The following is a 20718-nucleotide window of genomic DNA, read 5'->3' on the forward strand; positions in this document are numbered from 1 at the left end:
TTGTAGATGTCTAAAATACCTATTTTCCAGCTCTGGGTCACATTTTAAAAAAATTTATATTTCCCCTTTTCATGACCCTTAATCGGAGCTGCTTTGAATGGGAAGCAGAGGTGTGTGCTTTGGCTTCCTATATAATGGACATTGCTAGACTCTGACAATCTGTGTCGTCTCCTCCACCCTTCTCAAGCGGAAGAACTAACTGCTCAGTAAATATGGAGGTCCTAGAGGGGGCCTGTGGGTTGCATTAGAAGACAGCATACAGACTCAAGTTTGGATCTTGCCACTGCTGCTTATAAACTGAATTTGAGCCAGCATCCTTTCTTCTGTGTCTACCGCACGGCTTTGCAGTGAGAATGAAGCAATGTTTGCGAAGTGTCCAGCTCAGTGCAAGTGACCAACTGATACCAGCTTCTTTGGGGAAAGAGAAGAAAGGGATTTTCCATCCTGGTGTGCCTATACTTCTCTAGGAATACCTGCTGTTTTGCATCCTGGGGCACAAGCAGGGACCACCGCTTCAAGATGACCTATAACCCATCTACTGTGCTTCTTCTTTTCCATCTTCCTATGTACGAAGGGTGGGTGGTGTGCAGAAGAGGAAGCAACACTGGCTTGGAGCCCTAGGCTGGGTAATCCTAGCGTGGCTCCCACTGGAGCCCACCCTTCTAGTTAGAATGTTCCCTCACAGAAGGATCTATGAACATATGGAAATCAGAGATCTGAAGTCTATCCTCAACTCTGCCTCTTGCTCTATAATCTTGGTTAAGTCACAAGCATTCATTAATCTCTGGATCCTCATCGGTGAAAAGCAATAATAACAGTTTACTCCCGGGCTATTAGAAAGACAAACAAGTGGTGTAAATCACAAATGTGGTGGGATCCCACTGCTATACCAAGAACTTCTAAGTGATGTCTCATAAAGCCTCTGACATCTTGAGCAGTTATTTTGAATAGGGCCCCATAAATCACACTATGGATTTCCAAAGAAAAATACTCAATTAGTGTAAATTAATTACTACCTACAATTATTATAAACATTTTACCTGTAAAGCTAGGCTTCTCGCCATCTCTCTCCAACATGTAAAAATTGAAATGTGAAAAACAGATGAAATAGTGATTGCCATATTATAGGATATTTTTTCTCTGACAAAAGAAATTTAAGATTTTTTAGGAGACTGAGTTTTACATTATGTTCATGGTCATGATTTAATTCATAAAATTAATTCATAAATAATATGTAATTAAGGTACAATATCTGTATATATTATGGAGACAATATGTAATGGTGCTGCTCCACCTTTCCTTGGGAATTCAAAACTTTCTGATTCAGATTGCCAAAACTTAATTTTTAAATGTAATTTTTATAATAGTTATTTAGGTGCTATTTCTTACATCTCAGAATTCGAACAGCTGAAAATCACCATTTCTGGTGACTACCATTTGCTGCACTACAAATAAGAAGAATGATGTGTATACCCACCAGGATGGCTACCAATGTTTTATTCCAACACTTGACTCCCAGGATGGTTTGAAAACATGGTAAAAAAGAGGCCAAGCTTTACTTTATGAGACCTTAATGAGTCTTTTATGCTATAGATCTCTTGCGACTAAATGGATCAAGTTTTTTTAACCTACCTGGGCTGTGATTTTTCTCATATGTAAAATTAATTAATACTCCTGACCTCATAGGTTTGTGGAGAGGATTAAATATGAAAGTGAATATAAATGTGGCATGGAGCAGCTCTCGATATAAATGAAAAACCATAAGCTCCAGAGGGACAGGAATTACATTGGTTTTATTCATTAAAAGGTAGGCACTAATGGGCCTATCACATAGCTAACAATAAATATTTGTTGAACAAAAGAATGAATGATTAAATGAACAAATGAATTAATGAACACTAGTCCCATTTCCCTTTCTTTCTCAAATAACCTACGGTCTAGATAATGTCTTTTTGACTAAAAAGGGACGGTTATTTTTAAAATTTCAGTTAGTTTCCATAGACGGATTATTAGATATTTGACGCCAGAATTTGTTGGGAAGAACTTTCTATCTCTCATATTTGACCCAATCCTAGAAACATAGCCAGTCCTGGCACTGTTGTATTTGGGAAGTGGCTTCTGAAATGTGTTCACCTTATCTATATTCCAGGGCATAGTGAAAAACTTAGAGGTCACCTTCATCAGGAAGGGAGGAAAGGAGGGAGGGGAAAGGGAGAGAGGAAGGAAAAGAAAGGAAAGAAAAACTGAAACTAGCCATCCTAACGTTTCCTTTCTCATTTTCCTGACTGCATTTCACTCCACAGTAAGACAAGAGGCAAGTGTGCCTAGTCCCCAGTCAATGAGAAGACTGGTGATGATCACTGACGACTTTAACTGAAGCTCCTGTTCCAGTGACCTACTCTACCGTCTGAGATTTGACTCCAAACTCCCTAAACCAGAACCATAAAGAAGGCCACTAAAAACACAGAGGCTACAGAAATACTGTCATGCAACTACAGTTGTTTTGAGTCTAAAAGGAAAGATGGACATTTTTTTTTTTTAATGTTTATTTATTTATCTGACAGAGAGAGAGAGATCACAAGTAGGCAGAGAGGCAGGCAGAGAGAGAAAGGAGGAAACAGGCTCCCCACTGAGCAGAGAGCCCAATGTGGGGCTCGATCCCAGGACCCCGGGATCATGACCTGAGCCGAAGGCAGAGGCTTTAACCCACTGAGCCACCCAGGCGCCCCAAAGATGGACATTTTCTAAGCCAAAATATACATTAACATTATCTTCACAAGACGTATGCTTAGAAAACAGCTAGGCTGCTCTTTGTTGTCATAAGAAATCTGAAGGCTCCAAGTCATTTCTCCTTGTTTTATTTTAAAACAAATAAAGGTGGATAATAAATATTAGTACATACTAAGTGCTGAGGACAAAGATTTCAAGTCATCTCTACCTTTTCTTTCCATCTCCACGAATTCTAACCACTTTCCCCTCATATATGCGCAGAGAGCTTCTATTGCCACCCCCCAAACCCAAAAAACAAAAAGCAAAACTTTCTTAGTGATTCAAATCTCATTCCCCTTGGCTTCTGTGATATAAGTGATATGCCCTCCACATCCTGAAGCTCTCTTCTCCCTAACCTCTACCTGGATCCCCTCCACCATCTGTGATCCTAATTCAGTCTCCCTGGCTGGCTTTCTAGCCTTACCTTACAGGTATCATTGAGATGATGCCCTCTTTAAAAAAAAAAAAAAAAGAAAAATTAAGATTTTATTTATTAGACAGTGAGAGAGAGAGCACAAGCAGGGGGAGCAGCAGGCAGAGGCAGAGGGAGAAGCAGGCCTCCCGCTAAGCAGGGGACCCGATGTAGGACTCAATCCCAGGACCCTGGGATCATGACCTTAGCCAAAGGCAGATGCTTAATTGACTGAGCCAGCCACATGCCCCAAGATGAGGCCCTCTTGATACTTGTTTCCAGTACTATTTGCTCATGTTACATTCAATAAGAGATATACATATCGGACATGTATAAAACCAAACATCACAGGCTCCCCCAAACTAGTTCTTCCACTCAGCCTTCATGTTTCTTTCCAAAGGCTCCACTATTCCTGCAATCATCTGGGTGCAACATATTGGGATAAGCTTTCACTCATTCAATCTAACCATATAAGCATTTACTAAGTATCCACTATGTGGTAAGGAGTTATACTGAGTGATACAGAGACTACTGACATAATGTTGTTCATACTTCCAATGAGTTCTAATCCAGTAGCGGTAACTACACAAGAAAACAAATAACCAAAACTTATGATTGAATATAAATAGAACAAGAGAAATTTTAAGAGTGTTCTTAGGGCTCAGACAAGAGAAAAGCTTTTTTTTTTTTTTTTTTTTTGAGAAAAGCTTATCTTATTATCAAGAGAGGCTTCAAGTCATGAACAGTATTGAAATTTGATCCTAAAAAGATGGGTAAATTTTAGACAAGCAAGAGAGGGACACAAACGTTCTAAGTGGAAAAAATAGCTTAGGGAAATATAGTAAAGCCAGAAAGCACAGCCAATGTGGTGAGATTAACAAAGATGGAAGAGCCCAGTTTTAGAAAAAGTAAATGGTATGTACAGAGGAGTAGTGGAATTACAGAACAGAAATCATGACAGACTCTGTTTCAAGGAGAGGACTCTGGCCATGATGTTGTGTGCACTGTGTAGCCTCTACTAGCTGCAGAGCAGATTTGGGAGGATCAGTGTTATACTGACATGTGGGAGAAGAACACAGGGGAGGGAGGGTCTGGTGGTAAGGAAAACCCAACTAGTATGCTAATGCAGCAAAATGGGCAACCAGGAAGGGGCAATGAAGGAAAAGAACAGGACAGTAGTGCTTCACAGAGACTACAAGAGGAGAGAATTTTAGGGAAAAATTAGTAGAGCTTACAAATGCTGCATATGATTAGGGAAACTGTCAAAAGGTCTCTCAACTCAGCCATGAGGAGATCACCGTTGATCTTTTTCAAGAGACAAAGCTGGGAGTCAAACTTCAATGGGTTAAAAATAAATGGGAGTTCCACTCCCAGTAATGGAGAAGCAGCTCCTTTCAAACCAGCCTTCTTACGGAAACAGCTGTAGTCTAGAGGGTGGGGGTGGCCATGAAGGATGCAGGGGGAGGAATCTACAAACAGATACCATGCAACCAAAAGCAGAGAGGTTGGAGTTGACCCTTTGAAGAAGGGAATGGCATTAGTTAAGTTTCATATTTTTGAAATACCAGAGGGCATTTTTTGGGTGGTGGGGGATGCAGAAGGAAAGGCCCAATTAGTACCATGTGGTCAGACTAGAGCACAGGCTGAAACACAGTGTTACTGGCTTAAAGAACCAGAGGAAAAAAATCCCAGAGTGAGCCACTGTGGGGAGCCTTCAATGCTGAGTATAAATTCTACCCAAATCTCCAACACCTGAAATATGCACGTGCAGGCTGAATCTAAGCAGCCCAGTTAAAGCTAAAAGCTCTGAACCGAGATTTTAGCTGCCACCCCCAAAGACTGAATTTGGAACTTGAATTAAGCCAAGTTAATTGATAAAAGAACAATGACAACAAAATACTGTTAAGAGAAATATATCAGAATCCAGAGTCTCTATAAAGTAACATTCACAATATTGGATCTAACTCCATATTATTGGATATACAAAGAAACATTAAAATGTGACTAATATTTAAAACAAAAGGCAATCTACGCACAATTCTGTGACTGTCCTAAAAACCACTAAATTATACACTTTAAACGGCTAAATTGCACAGTATGTGAATTATATCTCAATCAAGCTGTTATAAAACAATATCAATGATAGTCAATCAACAGTGTCTACCTCTGAAACAGACACTTAACTATAGAGAACAAGCAGATGGTTATCAGAAAGGAGGTGGGTGGGAGGGGACGGGTGAAACAGGTGAAAGAGGATTAAAAGTACAGTATGATAGAGGGCTGAGTAATGTACAGAATTGTTGAGTCACTATATTGTACACCTGAAGCTAATACAACACTATATGTTAACTACATTGGATTTTAAAAAAATACGGTCTAACTCTAAGGACCCACACAGAATTAGAAGGCAAGGTTTTAAAAGCTTTTGTAATAAACAAGCTTGGCTATGTAAACGAAATATACATGTATTACATAAACTAACATAAATCTTAGCAGAAAAACTAAAATGTTAATTAAAAGAACTAAGTGGAAATTCTAAAGCTAAAAGTACAATATATGTCTGATAAAAAATTCACTTATGCAGTAAAGAATTAATCTTGCTCAAAGAGAGGCCTAGACTTCGCCCTCAGCTCTTGGAAGCAATCTATGAACCCTCAGAGCATCCTGCATAAGACTGTCTTTGTTTACCTGAGGGTGTTAGCTATGCCAAATAGTTGATGTTAACAATGTGATTCAGAGTGAGGGCTTTCAGCTCCTTCTTTGTGGAAACCAAGGCTGGAAACCAAGGTGACCCATGCAAATGGTCAACCATATCTATGTGATCAAGGTCCAATAAAAACTTTGGGCACTAAGGCTCAAGTGACCTCTCTGGTTGATAACAGTCTGTGCATACAGTCAATGCTGTTGCTTGGAGGCGTAGGCATGATCTGTCACTCCCCTGGGAGAAGAGGATCCAGCTGAAGGCTTCATGCTTAGAACTCCCTTGCCACATGCCTCTTCCCTTGGCTAACTCTATTCTGTATCCTTTCATTGTCATAAGCCATAACCATGCATATAACAGCTTCCAGTGGATTCTGTGAATCCTTCTAGTGAATTATTGAACCTGAGGGTGGTCTGGGAGACCCCTGCTCACAGCTAATGTCCAAAATGAGAGAAGTCTTGGGGAATGCCAAACTCAGCATCACTGAATGGGTTTAAAAAGCAGACTGAATATGACAGAAGAAAGAGTTAGTGAACTTAAAGATAAAGAGAAATTTTTAAATCTGAAAAATACAGAGAAAAAAGATTAAAAATGTGAACAGGGCCTGAGTGATATATAGGACAATATCAAAGATCTAAAGTAATGCAGAGTCTCAGAAATAGAGGAGAGAGGGAATGGCAAGAAGAAATATTTGAAAAAATATTGGGTAAAATTCCCTAAATTTGGAGAAAGATATATACCTACAGATTCAAGAGCTCAAAGTATCAGAGTAAGGGAAAATACAAAGAAAGCCACATTTAGGCATATCACAGTTAAAGTGCTGAAAATCAAGGTTAGAGAAAATCATGAAAGCAATCAAAGAAAAGAATTAGCGCATGCCTTACAGATTTTAAATTCCACTGAGTTATCATCAAAATAACAAGGACCAAAAAACATCGGAAAGACTACACTGCTTTTTTTTTTTTAATATTTTATTTATTTGACAGAGAGAAATCACAACTAGGCAGAGAGGCAGGCAGAGAGAGAGGAGGAAGCAGGCTCCCTGCGGAGCAGAGAGCCCGATGTGGGGCCCGATCCCAGGACCCTGAGATCATGACCTGAGCCGAAGGCAGAGGCTTTAACCCACTGAGCCACCCAGGTGCCCCAAGACTACACTGCTTTTTAAAGAAGTCCATCAACCTAGAATTCTGTATCTGCCAAAGATATCCTTCAAGACTGAAGGTGAATAAACATGATTGAAGTAAATAAAAATGAAAAGAATTCATCACCAGCAGACCTGCACTACATGAAATTCTTTAAGCTGAAGGTAAATGATACCAGATGGAAACTCAGATCCTTAGAAATGACTTCAAGTACCACAAATGATAAACAAGTGAGTAAACAGAAACCATTTTTCCTCTTAATTCTTTAATATAACTGTATAAAACAAAAACCCCACATTGTATTGTGAAGTTTATAAAGAATATAGATGTAGTAATATAAGTGATGACTACAGCACAAAGTACAGGGAATAAGGAATAAAAGGACCTATAAAGTTGTAAGGTACTTACATTTTAAAGTAAGTGGTAAGACATTAGCTCAAAGTAGACTGTGAAAATTCAAGGATAGCATCATGTAATCCTAGAGCAACCACTAAAATATAATGCAAAGAAGTAGAGCTAAAAAGCAAGTAGACAAGTTAAAATAAAACCTATATGATTACATTAACCCACAGATAGCAGGAAAGGAACAGAAAACGAAATATAAAGGGGAAAACAGAAAATTAGCATTAAAATGACAGACCTAAATACAATACCACCAATAATTACAATAGATGTTAAGTGGATGAAACCCTATTACTAAAAGGCCATAACTGTCAAAGTCAATACAAAACTGAACTAGACGTATCTGCAGTCAACAAACTAAATATAAAGACACAGAAAAATAGAAAGTAAAGAGAGGAGGAGGAGTCAAGATGGCGGAGAAGTAGCAGCCTGAGACTACATCAGGTAACAGGAGATCAGCTCGATAGCTTATCTAAACATAGCAAACACCTACAAATCCAACGGGAGAGCGAAGAGAAGAAGAACAGCAACTCTAGAAATAGAAAATCAACCACTTTCTGAAAGGTAGGACTGGCGGAGAAGTGAATCTAAAACGACGGGAAGATAGACCGCGGGGGGAGGGGCCGGCTCCCGGCAAGCGGCGGAGGAACGGAGCACAAAATCAGGACTTTTAAAAGTCTGTTCCACTGAGGGACATTGCTCCAGGGGCTAAACCGGGGTGAAGCCCACGCGGGGCCAGTGTGGCCCCAGGCCCCGCAGGGTCACAGAAGGATCGGGGGTGTCGGAGTGTCGGAGAGCTCGCAGCTATTAGAACGGAGAAGCCGGCTGCCAAGACAGAGCCGAGGACTGAACTCTCAGCTCGGGGTTACCTTGAACTGGTCGCGGGCTGGGTGAGCTCGGAGCGCGGCTAGAGGCTGGGGATACGGGAGTGATTGGGTGCTGTCCTCTGGGGGCGCACTGAGGAGTGGGGCCCCAGGCTCTCGGCTCCTCCGGGCCGGAGACTGGGAGGCCGCCATTTTCATTCCCGTCCTCCGGAACTCTACGGAAAGCGTTCAGGGAACAGAAGCTCCCAAAAGCGAACCCGAGCCGATTACTTAGTCCGGCCGCCGGTAAGGGCGGTGCAATCCCGCCTCGGGCAAAGACACTTCAGAGTCACTACAACAGGCCCCTCCCCCAGAAGATCAACAAAATATCCAGCCAGAACGAATTTCATCTATCAAGGAGAAAGCAGATTCAATTCCTAAGACAGCAGAGCAATTCCAGAGGAGGAGAAAGCAAAGCACGGAACTCATGGCTTTCTCCCCATGATTCTTTAGTCTTGCGGCTACTTCAATTTTTTTTTCTTTTTTCAATTTTTTATTTATTTTTTCTTTTTTCAATTTTTTTTTCTTTTTTCTTTTTTCTTCTTCTGCTAAATTTTTTTAAAAACTTTTACCCTTTTCTTTTTTAACGTTTTTTGACTAGTTCATCTAAATATATATATTTTTTCTTTCTTTTTTATATTTTTTTATTTGTTTTATTTCTTAAATTTTTTTTTTCTTTTTTTTTCAGAACCTGTTTTTTATCCCCTTCCCCCCCCCCCCACAATTTGGGGTCTCTTCTGATTTGGTTACAGCGCATTTTTCCGGGGTCTTTGCCACCCTATTAGTAGTTTATTTGCTCCTTCATATCCTCTTATCTGGACAAAATGACAAGGCGGAAAAAATCACCACAAACAAAAGAACAAGAGACAGTACCGAAGGCTAGGGACCTAATCAACACAGACATTGGTACTATGTCAGATCAAGAGTTCAGAATGACGATTCTGAACATTCTAGCCGGGCTTGAAAAAGGCATGGAAGATATTAGAGAAACCCTCTCTGGAGATATTAAAGCCCTTTCTGGAGAAATTAAAGAACTAAAGTCTAACCAAGTTGAAATCAAAAAAGCTATTAATGAGGTGCAATCAAAATGGAGGCTCTCACTGCTAGGATCAATGAGGCAGAAGAAAGAATTAGTGATATAGAAGACCAAATGACAGAGAATAAGGAAGCCGAGCAAAAGAGGGACAAACAGCTACTGGACCATGAGGGGAGAATTCGAGAGATAAGTGACACCATAAGACGAAACAACATTAGAATAATTGGGATTCCAGAAGAAGAAGAAACAGAGAGGGGAGCAGAGGGTCTATTGGAGAGAATCATTGGAGAGAATTTCCCTAATATGGCAAAGGGAACAAGCATTAAAATCCAGGAGATGCAGAGAACCCCCCTCAAAGTCAACAAGAATAGGTCCACACCCCGTCACCTAATAGTAAAATTTACAAGTCTTAGTGACAAAGAGAAAATCCTGAAAGCAGCCCGAGAAAAGAAATCAGTAACATACAATGGTAAAAATATTAGATTGGCGGCAGACTTATCCACAGAGACCTGGCAGGCCAGAAAGAGCTGGCATGATATATTCAGAGCACTCAACGAGAAAAAAAAGTGCAGCCAAGAATACTCTATCCAGCTAGGCTATCATTGAAAATAGAAGGAGAGATAAAAAGCTTCCAGGACAAACAAAAACTGAAAGAATTTGCAAACACCAAACCAGGTCTCCAGGAAATATTGAAAGGGGTCCTCTAAGCAAAGAGAGAGCCTAAAAGTAGTAGATCAGAAAGGTACAGAGACAATATACAGTAACAGTCACCTTACAGGCTACTAATGGCACTAAATTCATATCTCTCAATAGTTACCCTGAATGTTAATGGGCTAAATGCCGCAATCAAAAGACACAGGGTATCAGAATGGATAAAAAAACAGAACCCATCAGTATGTTGCCTACAAGAAACTCATTTTAGACGCGAAGACACCTCCAGATTTAAAGTGAGGGGGTGGAAAACAATTTACCATGCTAATGGGCATCAGAAGAAAGCTGGGGTGGCAATCCTTATATCAGATCAATTAGATTTTAAGCCAAAGACTATAATAAGAGATGAGGAAGGACACTATATCCTACTCAAAGGGTCTGTCCAACAAGAAGATCTAACAATTTTAAATATCTATGCCCCTAACGTGGGAGCAGCCAACTATATCAACCAATTAATAACAAAATCAAAGAAACACATCAATAATAATACAATAATAGTAGGGGACTTGAACACTCCCCTCACTGAAATGGACAGATCATCCAAGCCAAAGATCAACAAGGAAATAAAGGCCTTAAATGACACACTGGACCAGATGGACATCACAGATATATTCAGAACATTTCATCCCAAAGCAACAGAATACACATTCTTCTCTAGTGCACATGGAACCTTCTCCAGAATAGATCACATCCTGGGTCACGCATCAGGTCTCAACCGGTATCAAAAGATTAGGATTATTCCCTGCATATTTTCAGACCACAATGCTCTGAAGCTAGAACTCAATCACAAGACGAAAGCTGGAAAGAACTCAAATACATGGAGACTAAACAGCATCCTTCTAAAGAATGAATGGGTCAACCAGGAAATTAAAGAAGAATTGAAAAAATTCATGGAAACAAATGATAATGAAAACACAACAGTTCAAAATCTGTGGGACACAGCAAAGGCAGTCCTGAGAGGAAAATATATAGCGGTACAAGCCTTTCTCAAGAAACAAGAAAGGTCTCAAGTACACAACCTAACCCTACGAGTAAAGGAGCTGGAGAAAGAACAAGAAAGAAACCCTAAACCCAGCAGGAGAAGAGAAATCATAAAGATCAGAGCAGAAATCAATGAAATAGAAACCAAAAAAACAATAGAAAAAATCAATGAAACTAGGAGCTGGTTCTTTGAAAGAATCAATAGGATTGATAAACCCCTGGCCAGACTCATCAAAAAGAAAAGAGAAAGGACCCAAATCAATAAAATCATGAATGAAAGAGGAGAGATCACAACTAACACCAAAGAAATACAGACAATTATAAGAACATACTATGAGCAACTTTACGCCAACAAATTGGACAATCTGGAAGAAATGGATGCATTCCTAGAGACATATAAACTACCACAACTGAACCAGGAAGAAATAGAAAACCTGAACAGGCCCATAACCAGTAAGGAGATTGAAACAGTCATCAAAAATCTCCAAACAAACAAAAGCCCAGGGCCAGACGGCTTCCCAGGGGAATTCTACCAAACATTTAAAGAAGAACTCATTCCTATTCTCCTGAAACTGTTCCAAAAAATAGAAATGGAAGGAAAACTTCCAAACTCATTCTATGAGGCCAGCATCACCTTGATCCCAAAACCAGACAAGGATCCCACCAAAAAAAGAGAACTACAGACCAATATCCTTGATGAACACAGACGCAAAAATTCTCGCCAAAATACTAGCCAATAGGATTCAACAGTACATTAAAAGGATTATTCACCACGATCAAGTGGGATTTATTCCAGGGCTGCAGGGTTGGTTCAACATCCGCAAATCAATCAATGTGATAGAACACATTAATAAAAGAAAGAACAAGAACCATATGATACTCTCAATAGATGCTGAAAAAGCATTTGACAAAGTACAGCATCCCTTCCTGATCAAAACTCTTCAAAGTGTAGGGATAGAGGGCACATACCTCAATATTATCAAAGCCATCTATGAAAAACCCACCGCAAATATCATTCTCAATGGAGAAAAACTGAAAGCTTTTCCGTTAAGGTCAGGAACACGGCAGGGATGTCCATTATCACCACTGCTATTCAACATAGTATTAGAAGTCCTAGCCTCAGCAATCAGACAACAAAAAGAAATTAAAGGCATCCAAATTGGTAAAGAAGAAGTCAAACTATCACTCTTCGCAGATGATATGATACTATATGTGGAAAACCCAAAAGACTCCACTCCAAAACTGCTAGAACTTGTCCAGGAATTCAGTAAAGTGTCAGGATATAAAATCAATGCACAGAAATCAGTTGCATTTCTGTACACCAACAACAAGACTGAAGAAAGAGAAATTAAGGAGTCAATCCCATTTACAATTGTACCCAAAACTATAAGATACCTAGGAATAAACCTAACCAAAGAGACTAAGAATCTATACACAGAAAATTATAAAGTACTCATGAAAGAAATTGAGGAAGACACAAAAAAATGGAAAAATGTTCCATGCTCCTGGATTGGAAGAATAAATATTGTGAAAATGTCTCTGCTACCTAAAGCAATCTACACATTTAATGCAATCCCTATCAAAATACCATCCATTTTTTTCAAAGAAATGGAACAAATAATCCTCAAATTTATATGGAACCAGAAAAGACCTCGAATAGCCAAAGGAATATTGAAGAACAAAGCCAAAGTTGGTGGCATCACAATTCCGGACTTCAAGCTCTATTACAAAGCTGTCATCATCAAGACAGCATGGTACTGGCACAAAAACAGACACATAGACCAGTGGAACAGAATAGAGAGCCCAGAAATCGACCCTCAACTCTATGGTCAACTAATCTTCGACAAAGCAGGAAAGAATGTCCAATGGAAAAAAGACAGCCTCTTCAATAAATGGTGCTGGGAAAATTGGACAGCCACATGCAGAAAAATGAAATTGGACCACTTCCTTACACCACACACGAAAATAGACTCCAAATGGATGAAGGACCTCAATGTGAGAAAGGAATCCATCAAAATCCTTGAGGAGAACGCAGGCAGCAACCTCTTCGACCTCAGCCGCAGCAACATCTTCCTAGGAACAACGGCAAAGGCAAGGGAAGCAAGGGCGAAAATGAACTATTGGGATTTCATCAAGATCAAAAGCTTTTGCACAGCAAAGGAAACAGTTAACAAAACCAAAAGACAGCTGACAGAATGGGAGAAGATATTTGCAAACGACATATCAGATAAAGGGCTAGTATCCAAAATCTATAAGGAACTTAGCAAACTCAACACCCAAAGAACAAACAATCCAATCAAGAAATGGGCAGAGGACATGAACAGACATTTCTGCAAAGAAGACATCCAGATGGCCAACAGACACATGAAAAAGTGCTCCACGTCACTCGGCATCAGGGAAATACAAATCAAAACCACAATGAGATATCACCTCACACCAGTCAGAATGGCTAAAATGAACAAGTCAGGAAATGACAGATGCTGGAGAGGATGTGGAGAAAGGGGAACCCTCCTCCACTGTTGGTGGGAATGCAAGCTGGTGCAACCACTCTGGAAAACAGCATGGAGGTTCCTCAAAATGTTGAAAATAGAACTACCCTATGACCCAGCAATTGCACTACTGGGTATTTACCCTAAAGATACAAACATAGTGATCCGAAGGGGCACGTGTACCCGAATGTTTATAGCAGCAATGTCTACAATAGCCAGACTATGGAAAGAACCTAGATGTCCATCAACAGATGAATGGATCAAGAAGATGTGGTATATATACACAATGGAATACTATGCAGCCATCAAAAGAAATGAAATCTTGCCATTTGCGACGACGTGGATGGAACTAGAGCGTATCATGCTTAGTGAAATAAGTCAATCGGAGAAAGACAACTATCATATGATCTCCCTGATATGAGGACATGGAGAAGCAACATGGGGGGGTAGGGGGATAGGAGAAGAATAAATGAAACAAGATGGGATTGGGAGGGAGACAAACCATAAATGACTCTTAATCTCACAAAACAAACTGGGGGTTGCTGGGGGGAGGTGGGATTGGGAGAGGGGGAGCGGGCTATGGACATTGGGGAGGGGAGGCGAACCATAAGAGACTATGGACTCTGAAAAACAACCTGAGGGTTTTGAAGGGTCAGGGGTGGGAGGTTGGGGGAACAGGTGGTGGGTGATGGGGAGGGCACGTTTTGCATGGAGCACTGGGTGTTGTGCAAAAAGAATGAATACTGTTACGCTGAAAAAATTAAAAAAAAGGGAAAAAAAAAAAAAGAAAGTAAAGAGAGTCGAAAACAAAGGACCACACAAATAGTAAGTATAAGAAGGTAGGATAAAGTAGACTTCAAGACAAAAAAGGTATGACCAATGACAAAAAGAAACATTTCATAACGATGAAAGGACCAATCTGTCAGGAAGACAAAAACAATCACAAATGAGTATGTGCCCAATGACAGAGTTTCAAAGTCCATGAAGCCATGTTTCACGGAGGTTAATTGGGTTACAGTGAAGTCCACAGTAATAGCTGGGGATTTAACAGCCTCCCTCTTAGCAATTGACAAAACATTGAGACAAAAAAATCAAAACAGACAAAGATGACTGGAACATTCAGCACCATCGACTACCTTGACCTGACATCTGTAAGACATTACACCCAATGAAATCCTACAAAGTGTGTTCTCTGACCACAATGAAATTAAACTAGAATTTGATAACAATAATGTATCTAGGAAAATCCAAAATATTTAAAATGAAATAACCCCTCTAGGAGTTAAAGAAAAATCACACGATCTTAGAAAATGTATTTAAACTTGATGAAGGTAAAAACATAATATACCAAAAATTATTGGATGCAGGTAAAGCAGTGTTTGGAGAAAATTTTATATTTTTAAATGCTTGTATTAGAAAGAAGAAAGGTCTAAAAATGATGATCTGAAGTTTGACTTTGAGAAGCTGGCAAGAGAACCCAAAGTAAGTAGCAAGAAGAAAATGATAAAAATGAGACTGGAAATAAGTGAAACAGAAATGAGACAAGTGATAAAAAAAATTAACAAAAGCAAAAACTGATCTTAAAAGGATCAAGAAAGCTGATAAATCTCTATGTAGAACAGTCTAGAAAGGGGAGTGGGGTGATTTGCAGGTACAGAACACAAACTACCAATAACAAAACTGGAAGATGTCACTAGATATCCTACAAGCATTAAAAGAAAAATAAGAAAATATTATAAACAACTTTATGCCACTAAACACTTAGATGAAATGAGCAAAGTCTCTGGAGAATACAGGTTATCAAAACAAACACAAGATAATAAAGAAAATATGAATGGTCCAATATTCATGGCCTTCTGAACCCCAGGTTCAAAACCTCCAATCTATCCTATGTGCCACTGTTTGACTTGTTTTCCTTAAATATCTGATCTATCTTACTACTCCTCCATTTCCAAACTTTCAGGAGTTTCTGCTAGCATATCTCTTCCACAGTTTTCGTACCAATCTGCCATCTTCTAGCATAGTCCTGAAGGGTATTCATGCCACCATCCCTTAGAAATGCCAACCCATTCTTTCACATATCCCTTCCCATCAACGCCATCTCATTCCTGGCCAAACATCACTCATTCTCCAAGGTCTAAATGGGTCTAGCCTCCTCAAGAAGCTTTCCAGGCTATTTCCAGATCTCAGGGTCTCCTTTCTTGGAATTTCATGACAACATCACATCACTAACACTGTCTTGTAGGGAGGTCACTGTTGTCCTATGTATTAACTCTTATTTTCCCAACTAAATTATAAGCTCTTTGAGGGCAAAGATTTTTTTCTTAAATCTCTATCCTTAGGGCAACTATTCCAGGATTCAGCACATAGTAATGATTCAATAAATACTTGTAATTTATTGAATGAATAGATAATGCCAAGAGCTTATTTCTATGGTTCTTATCAGACTCTCCAGACTGTCATTCTGATCTCAATACCATCTTCAGAGTCATCTCCAGGGATTTGCCAGACTTTTTCTAAGAACTGTATTCATGAAATCCTCTGGTCACAATAAGCAGAGGGTAGAGGGGAGGGAGGAATAGTGTTTAAATAAATGGAGAAAGGGGGGGTCTCAGTTTTCTAGGTCGCATAAGAAAAGGGAGCTGAGTTGTACATTCTGCTGCTATTAATATCCAAGAAGCATACACTAATACCAATGAGGTCATCTCCTCCTTGTCCTCTCCCTGTCCTGAGTTCATGTGGACAGAGAACAAACAACGGGGCTCAGGGATGAGTTCCAGTTCTGCTTCCAAACACATCTTTTTCTTCCATTGTGTACCCACATCTGTTCGAGTAGAGTCAAGATAACAGTATCTTCTAAAAAGTAGCCAGAGACTAATACTTATTGTCTCTTACCCTTACAGATAAATTCCCCAATTTATAAATGTCTTCACTGTAACCAAGTACTATCAAACAGTGACAGTAAATCTAGCTTATTTAAACAGATCTTTCAAAAAGGAATTTTGCTTTTATACTAAAACTAGCAGTGTCATTTGTGAATACACATACTTTTGAGGAAAAAATACACTTCCTGTGGCACTAAAGTCACCAAGTAAAGAAATCCCTTTAAACAAAATTCTTCTCAAATTCCCTTCCATTGATGACTTCCTAGCAGCTTCTCTTTCATTTAAACCAAACATAGCTTTTATATCCTCATTTCATTCCCTTTCTCTCTAATTAGAGAAATCTGGTTGCTCTTCTCTCGAAACAGATTACAAGGTTGGGGTGTTCTGTTTTTCCAGTATTTCAGAATTCTAATCCTTGCAGCACTGTGATGGCAGGAAGGATCATGTGATTTAGAGCAGGCAGGCTCCAAGGAAATATATCTGAAGGAAACGTACAACACACACAATGCGGAGATTCTTTTGAATACAAACACCCAGATTCCCGTAAAAGATAGTGGGCTACCTCGGCTACTTCTAGCCCAGGGCACTGACCCTGAATCTTACAAGCCAGCCTGTCCTTACCCAGATTGGAGGACGCTCGCCCCTCTGCAGCCCGGTCCTTGAGATCCTCAGCAATGCCCAGCTGCTGCTCATGGTACTGCTTAGCCCGCTCCAGATCCTGCATGCACCTGGCAGCATGGCCCAGGCCAGCGTAGGCCCGCATCTCAATGGCCTTCTCCATTAATTCCTGTGCCAGCTCCAGCACGTAGTTGTGGTAAGACATGGCCTTGTCAAAGTTCCTCCTGTAGTGATAGGCACTGCCCAGGTTGCTGTAGGCCCGGGCCTCTTCTCGCTTGTTCCCCAGGTCCTTGGCTATCTTCAGATGCTGCTCGTGGCACTGTACAGCATTCTCAAAGTCACCCATGGCGATATACACAGCTCCCATGTTGCCGAGTTCTCGTGCCTCAGAAAGCTCATCTTTGGATTGCTTGGCAAGAAGGACACACTGTTTGTGACTGGCCAGTGCGTTGGGGTAGTCTCCGATGGCTGTGTACACATGGCCCAGACTGCTCAGGGCTGATGAAGCTGCCTGGAGAGAAAGGATAAGGCAGAGAAATGAAAGCACATCAGAAAATGCCTTTGACTTGTTTTAGCAGATAAAATGTTCGGGGTTTGCCTGTAACCATCCAACTCAGCGACTAATGGTGTTTCTATCAGCGATCCACAGACCTGTGCAGTACTGAAAAAGAGCCCATCCAAACAGCAAGTTCCTAATAAAAGACAATGGTAATTTAATCATTAACTTTCAATACCTAATCTCGTAGGAACAGGCTGTGTTCCATATAACCTTCGTTTTAGTTTAAAGACTTATTGACATTTTTAGTATTATGCTATATCTCTGTTAATAGCCATTAACCTCTGTAGTATAAGAAAAGGTTGAAGAATGAAAATAAAATGTAATCAAGTAGGGAAAAAAAAAAGAAAATGCTGAAGAAAACCAGAATTAATTACTACATATAATAGAGCATAGGAAATTCATGAGAATCCCATGCTTGGGTGTTTGCACTGCTGGGCATTTCTCTAGGTGTGTTTTCTCCCAAAGCAAATGGATAGATTAATGGTAATGGAGATGTTTAGAATGACAACTGATAATTCTGTGACTCCTGACGCTGACTGGGTCAGTTTTGCGACTGTCAGGTCCTGTTCTCCTATCTGTGTTCCCTCGGTGTGACATCATCCGGGCTGATAACTGTGGAGGGTTTAGATTTGGATAAACTCCAGAGGAAAACAATGATTGGTTCCAGCCTACACCTCTTTGGAATCAGGTGGTCCCACTGGGCCTCGCTACCCATTTTCAGGCCCACATTGGCTCTTCCAGCTTTTTTTTTTCCCCTTAAGATTTTATTTATTTATGAGAGACAGAGAGAGAGCACATGCACACGCATGCTTGCACAAGGGGAGGGGCAGAGGGAGAGGGAGCCCAACATGGGGCTTGATCCCAGGACCCTGGGATCATGACCTGAGCCCAAGGCAGAAGTTAACCTACTGAGCCACCCATGTATCCGCGGCTCTTCCAGCTTTACTCCTCTTGCCTAGAGGCTCTTCTGACCCTGGCCTCTGTGCAGAAAGAAGCTATCTTCCTAGTCCCCTCACAATGCTTGCCACACACACAGTTCTTGTGTAAAGAAAAGTATGTGAGCCTTTTTGTCTTAAAGGTTTTAATGAAAGGGACTGTATGTTGGTATAGTGAACCAAACCGGGACAACAAAAATGACAAAAGGGTTACATGGGTTCTGGAATCTTCCACAAATGCATATAGTCTTAGATTCTAGACTAGTTTCTAACTCCTTTGTAGAGACATAAAAGGGACACTAGCTACCCTGGGCTTTTTCTGACCTCCTTTGGCGTTTTGTTTTGTTAATTAAGTTTTTATAAAATTCCAGTTAGTTAACAGACAGTGTAATATTAATTTCAGGTGTTGAATTTAGTGATATACAACAGCAGGTGCTCATTGCAAGTCCCCATCACCTGTTCAACCCATCCCCTACCCACCTTTTGACTCTACACGTCTACCGTTTCCAACCTTCACACTAGCCTAAAGCTAGCCATGTATCCACCTTTCTTCACCATGATCCCTTTTCCCAACATGAGCACATGATCATGGCAGAACAAAGGGTGTGCTGTGTCACAGTTAGGCAAGTGATTTTCACAAGGGCCTCCAGGCTAGGGAATAACAATGAGGGAAGGCTGTCCCACCTGGAGTAAAGGCATTTCTTTATGAGATGTGTTCTATGTCTGTGCACTTCAGAACACTTTCATTAATATTTTATAGATGTGAGTGATTTACTACCCTATTTCTTTGACTGCGAAAGAGTAGTTCTTGATCAAAATAACTGAAACACTGACCATCTTTATGATGTTTTGCAACTTGTGTATTTGTAAAGGGCTCCATATCATTTTAAGTTGCCCTTTATTAATAAAAGGTTTTATTTATTTATTTGAGAGAGAGAGCGCATGGCACAAGGAGGGTGAGGGGTAGAGGGAGAGGGAGAAGCAGCCCCCCCTCCCCATCCCAAGCAAGGAGCCCAACGCAGGCTCAATCCTAGGCCCTGAGATCATGACGTGAACTAAGGCAGCTGCTTAACTGACTGAGCCACCCAGGTACCCTGCATTTTCTTTTTTTAAGTAGGCTCCATGCCTAGTGGAGAGCTCATTGCAGGGCTAGAACTCATGACCCTGAGATCCAGACTCACGCCCCAGTCAAGAGTCTGGCGCTTAACTGGCTGAACCACCCAGCACCCCTTAAGTTGCTTTTATCATTTCACAGACATTTCAATAAAAAGACTGAGGAAAACAGAGAGGAAACAGATACTTAGAAATTTACTTTTATGTTTTTTCTGAGAAGGGCAGAAATGAGTCCATAAAAGCCACAGTGTTGCAGCACTGTGACTGCGGCAAAAGCAGCAATGATGTCATCAAAGAGCACACCCCTTGGACGTGTACTGTTCTCGGCTTGCCACTTCAGGAACCTCTTTGGGACCAGAGGTTGGAACTGTATATCAGTACACAAGCCTTTCTCCTGCTCACAACACCCCTCCCCAACAATCTCCTTTTCTTCCTTTGCTCTGGGCCCAGGGACCCCACCTCTTTCCCCCTGGCCCTCCCACCTTCCTCTCTGGGGTTCTCCCCCCACAGCTGGCTAAGTAGCTGGACATTGTCCACAAACCCCACCCACAAATCTATGTTGCACACAGATCTCTCACCATGGAGCTAGTATAACTTAGAATCAGACACATGATTCAATACTGCACTGCCCTTTACCAGCTCTGGGGTCTTTTGAAACTTAACTTCCCTGAGCCTCGGTTTTCCAGACAGATATTTCCAGGTCCCAGCAGAGCACCAAGAATAGAGAATTTTCAAACTCCAGCCTCTGTCAAATGTGTAAACCATAAATAATTCACTAGATAATTCAAAGCGTAGATCTGCTTGGAGGCAATGAGCCCTTGAACACCATGGGGGATGGATTCATAAGGCCTGGGGCAGGCACAGCACCCCAGACATCACTGCTCTTAGGGACTTCTGGTTTAAGGCAACTCTGAATGACAGTCATGGGATCTTCTTCTTCGGTTCTTCATTTCTCTAAAAATGCCAGGGAGACATAGGAGCTCACGCTGCAGTTCTCTGAACATAAGGAAAGGGAGTGCTGGGGCATTTCCCCTCTGGGGTGTAGGAAAAAGAGGGAAGACTACCATATTCACTCTTCCCTGGCACCCTTCAGTTACTAGAC

At 40.8% G+C, this 20718-nt stretch overlaps 1 protein-coding gene across 3 annotated transcripts in view; it reads right to left on the bottom strand.

Annotated features, from left to right (window-relative positions):
- TTC28 (tetratricopeptide repeat domain 28) overlaps nucleotides 1-20718 on the bottom strand; it is a 647342-nt gene that overhangs the window by 168393 nt on the left and 458231 nt on the right. For all 3 annotated transcript variants that reach the window (XM_046024508.1, XM_046024507.1, XM_046024509.1), the window contains one exon: nucleotides 17013-17520. In XM_046024508.1, the coding sequence (XP_045880464.1) occupies nucleotides 17013-17520 (508 nt within the window). The remainder of the gene's footprint in view (nucleotides 1-17012; nucleotides 17521-20718) is intronic.

Source organism: Meles meles, chromosome 12, assembly GCF_922984935.1.
Source record: "Meles meles chromosome 12, mMelMel3.1 paternal haplotype, whole genome shotgun sequence".
Taxonomy (NCBI): domain Eukaryota; kingdom Metazoa; phylum Chordata; class Mammalia; order Carnivora; family Mustelidae; genus Meles; species Meles meles.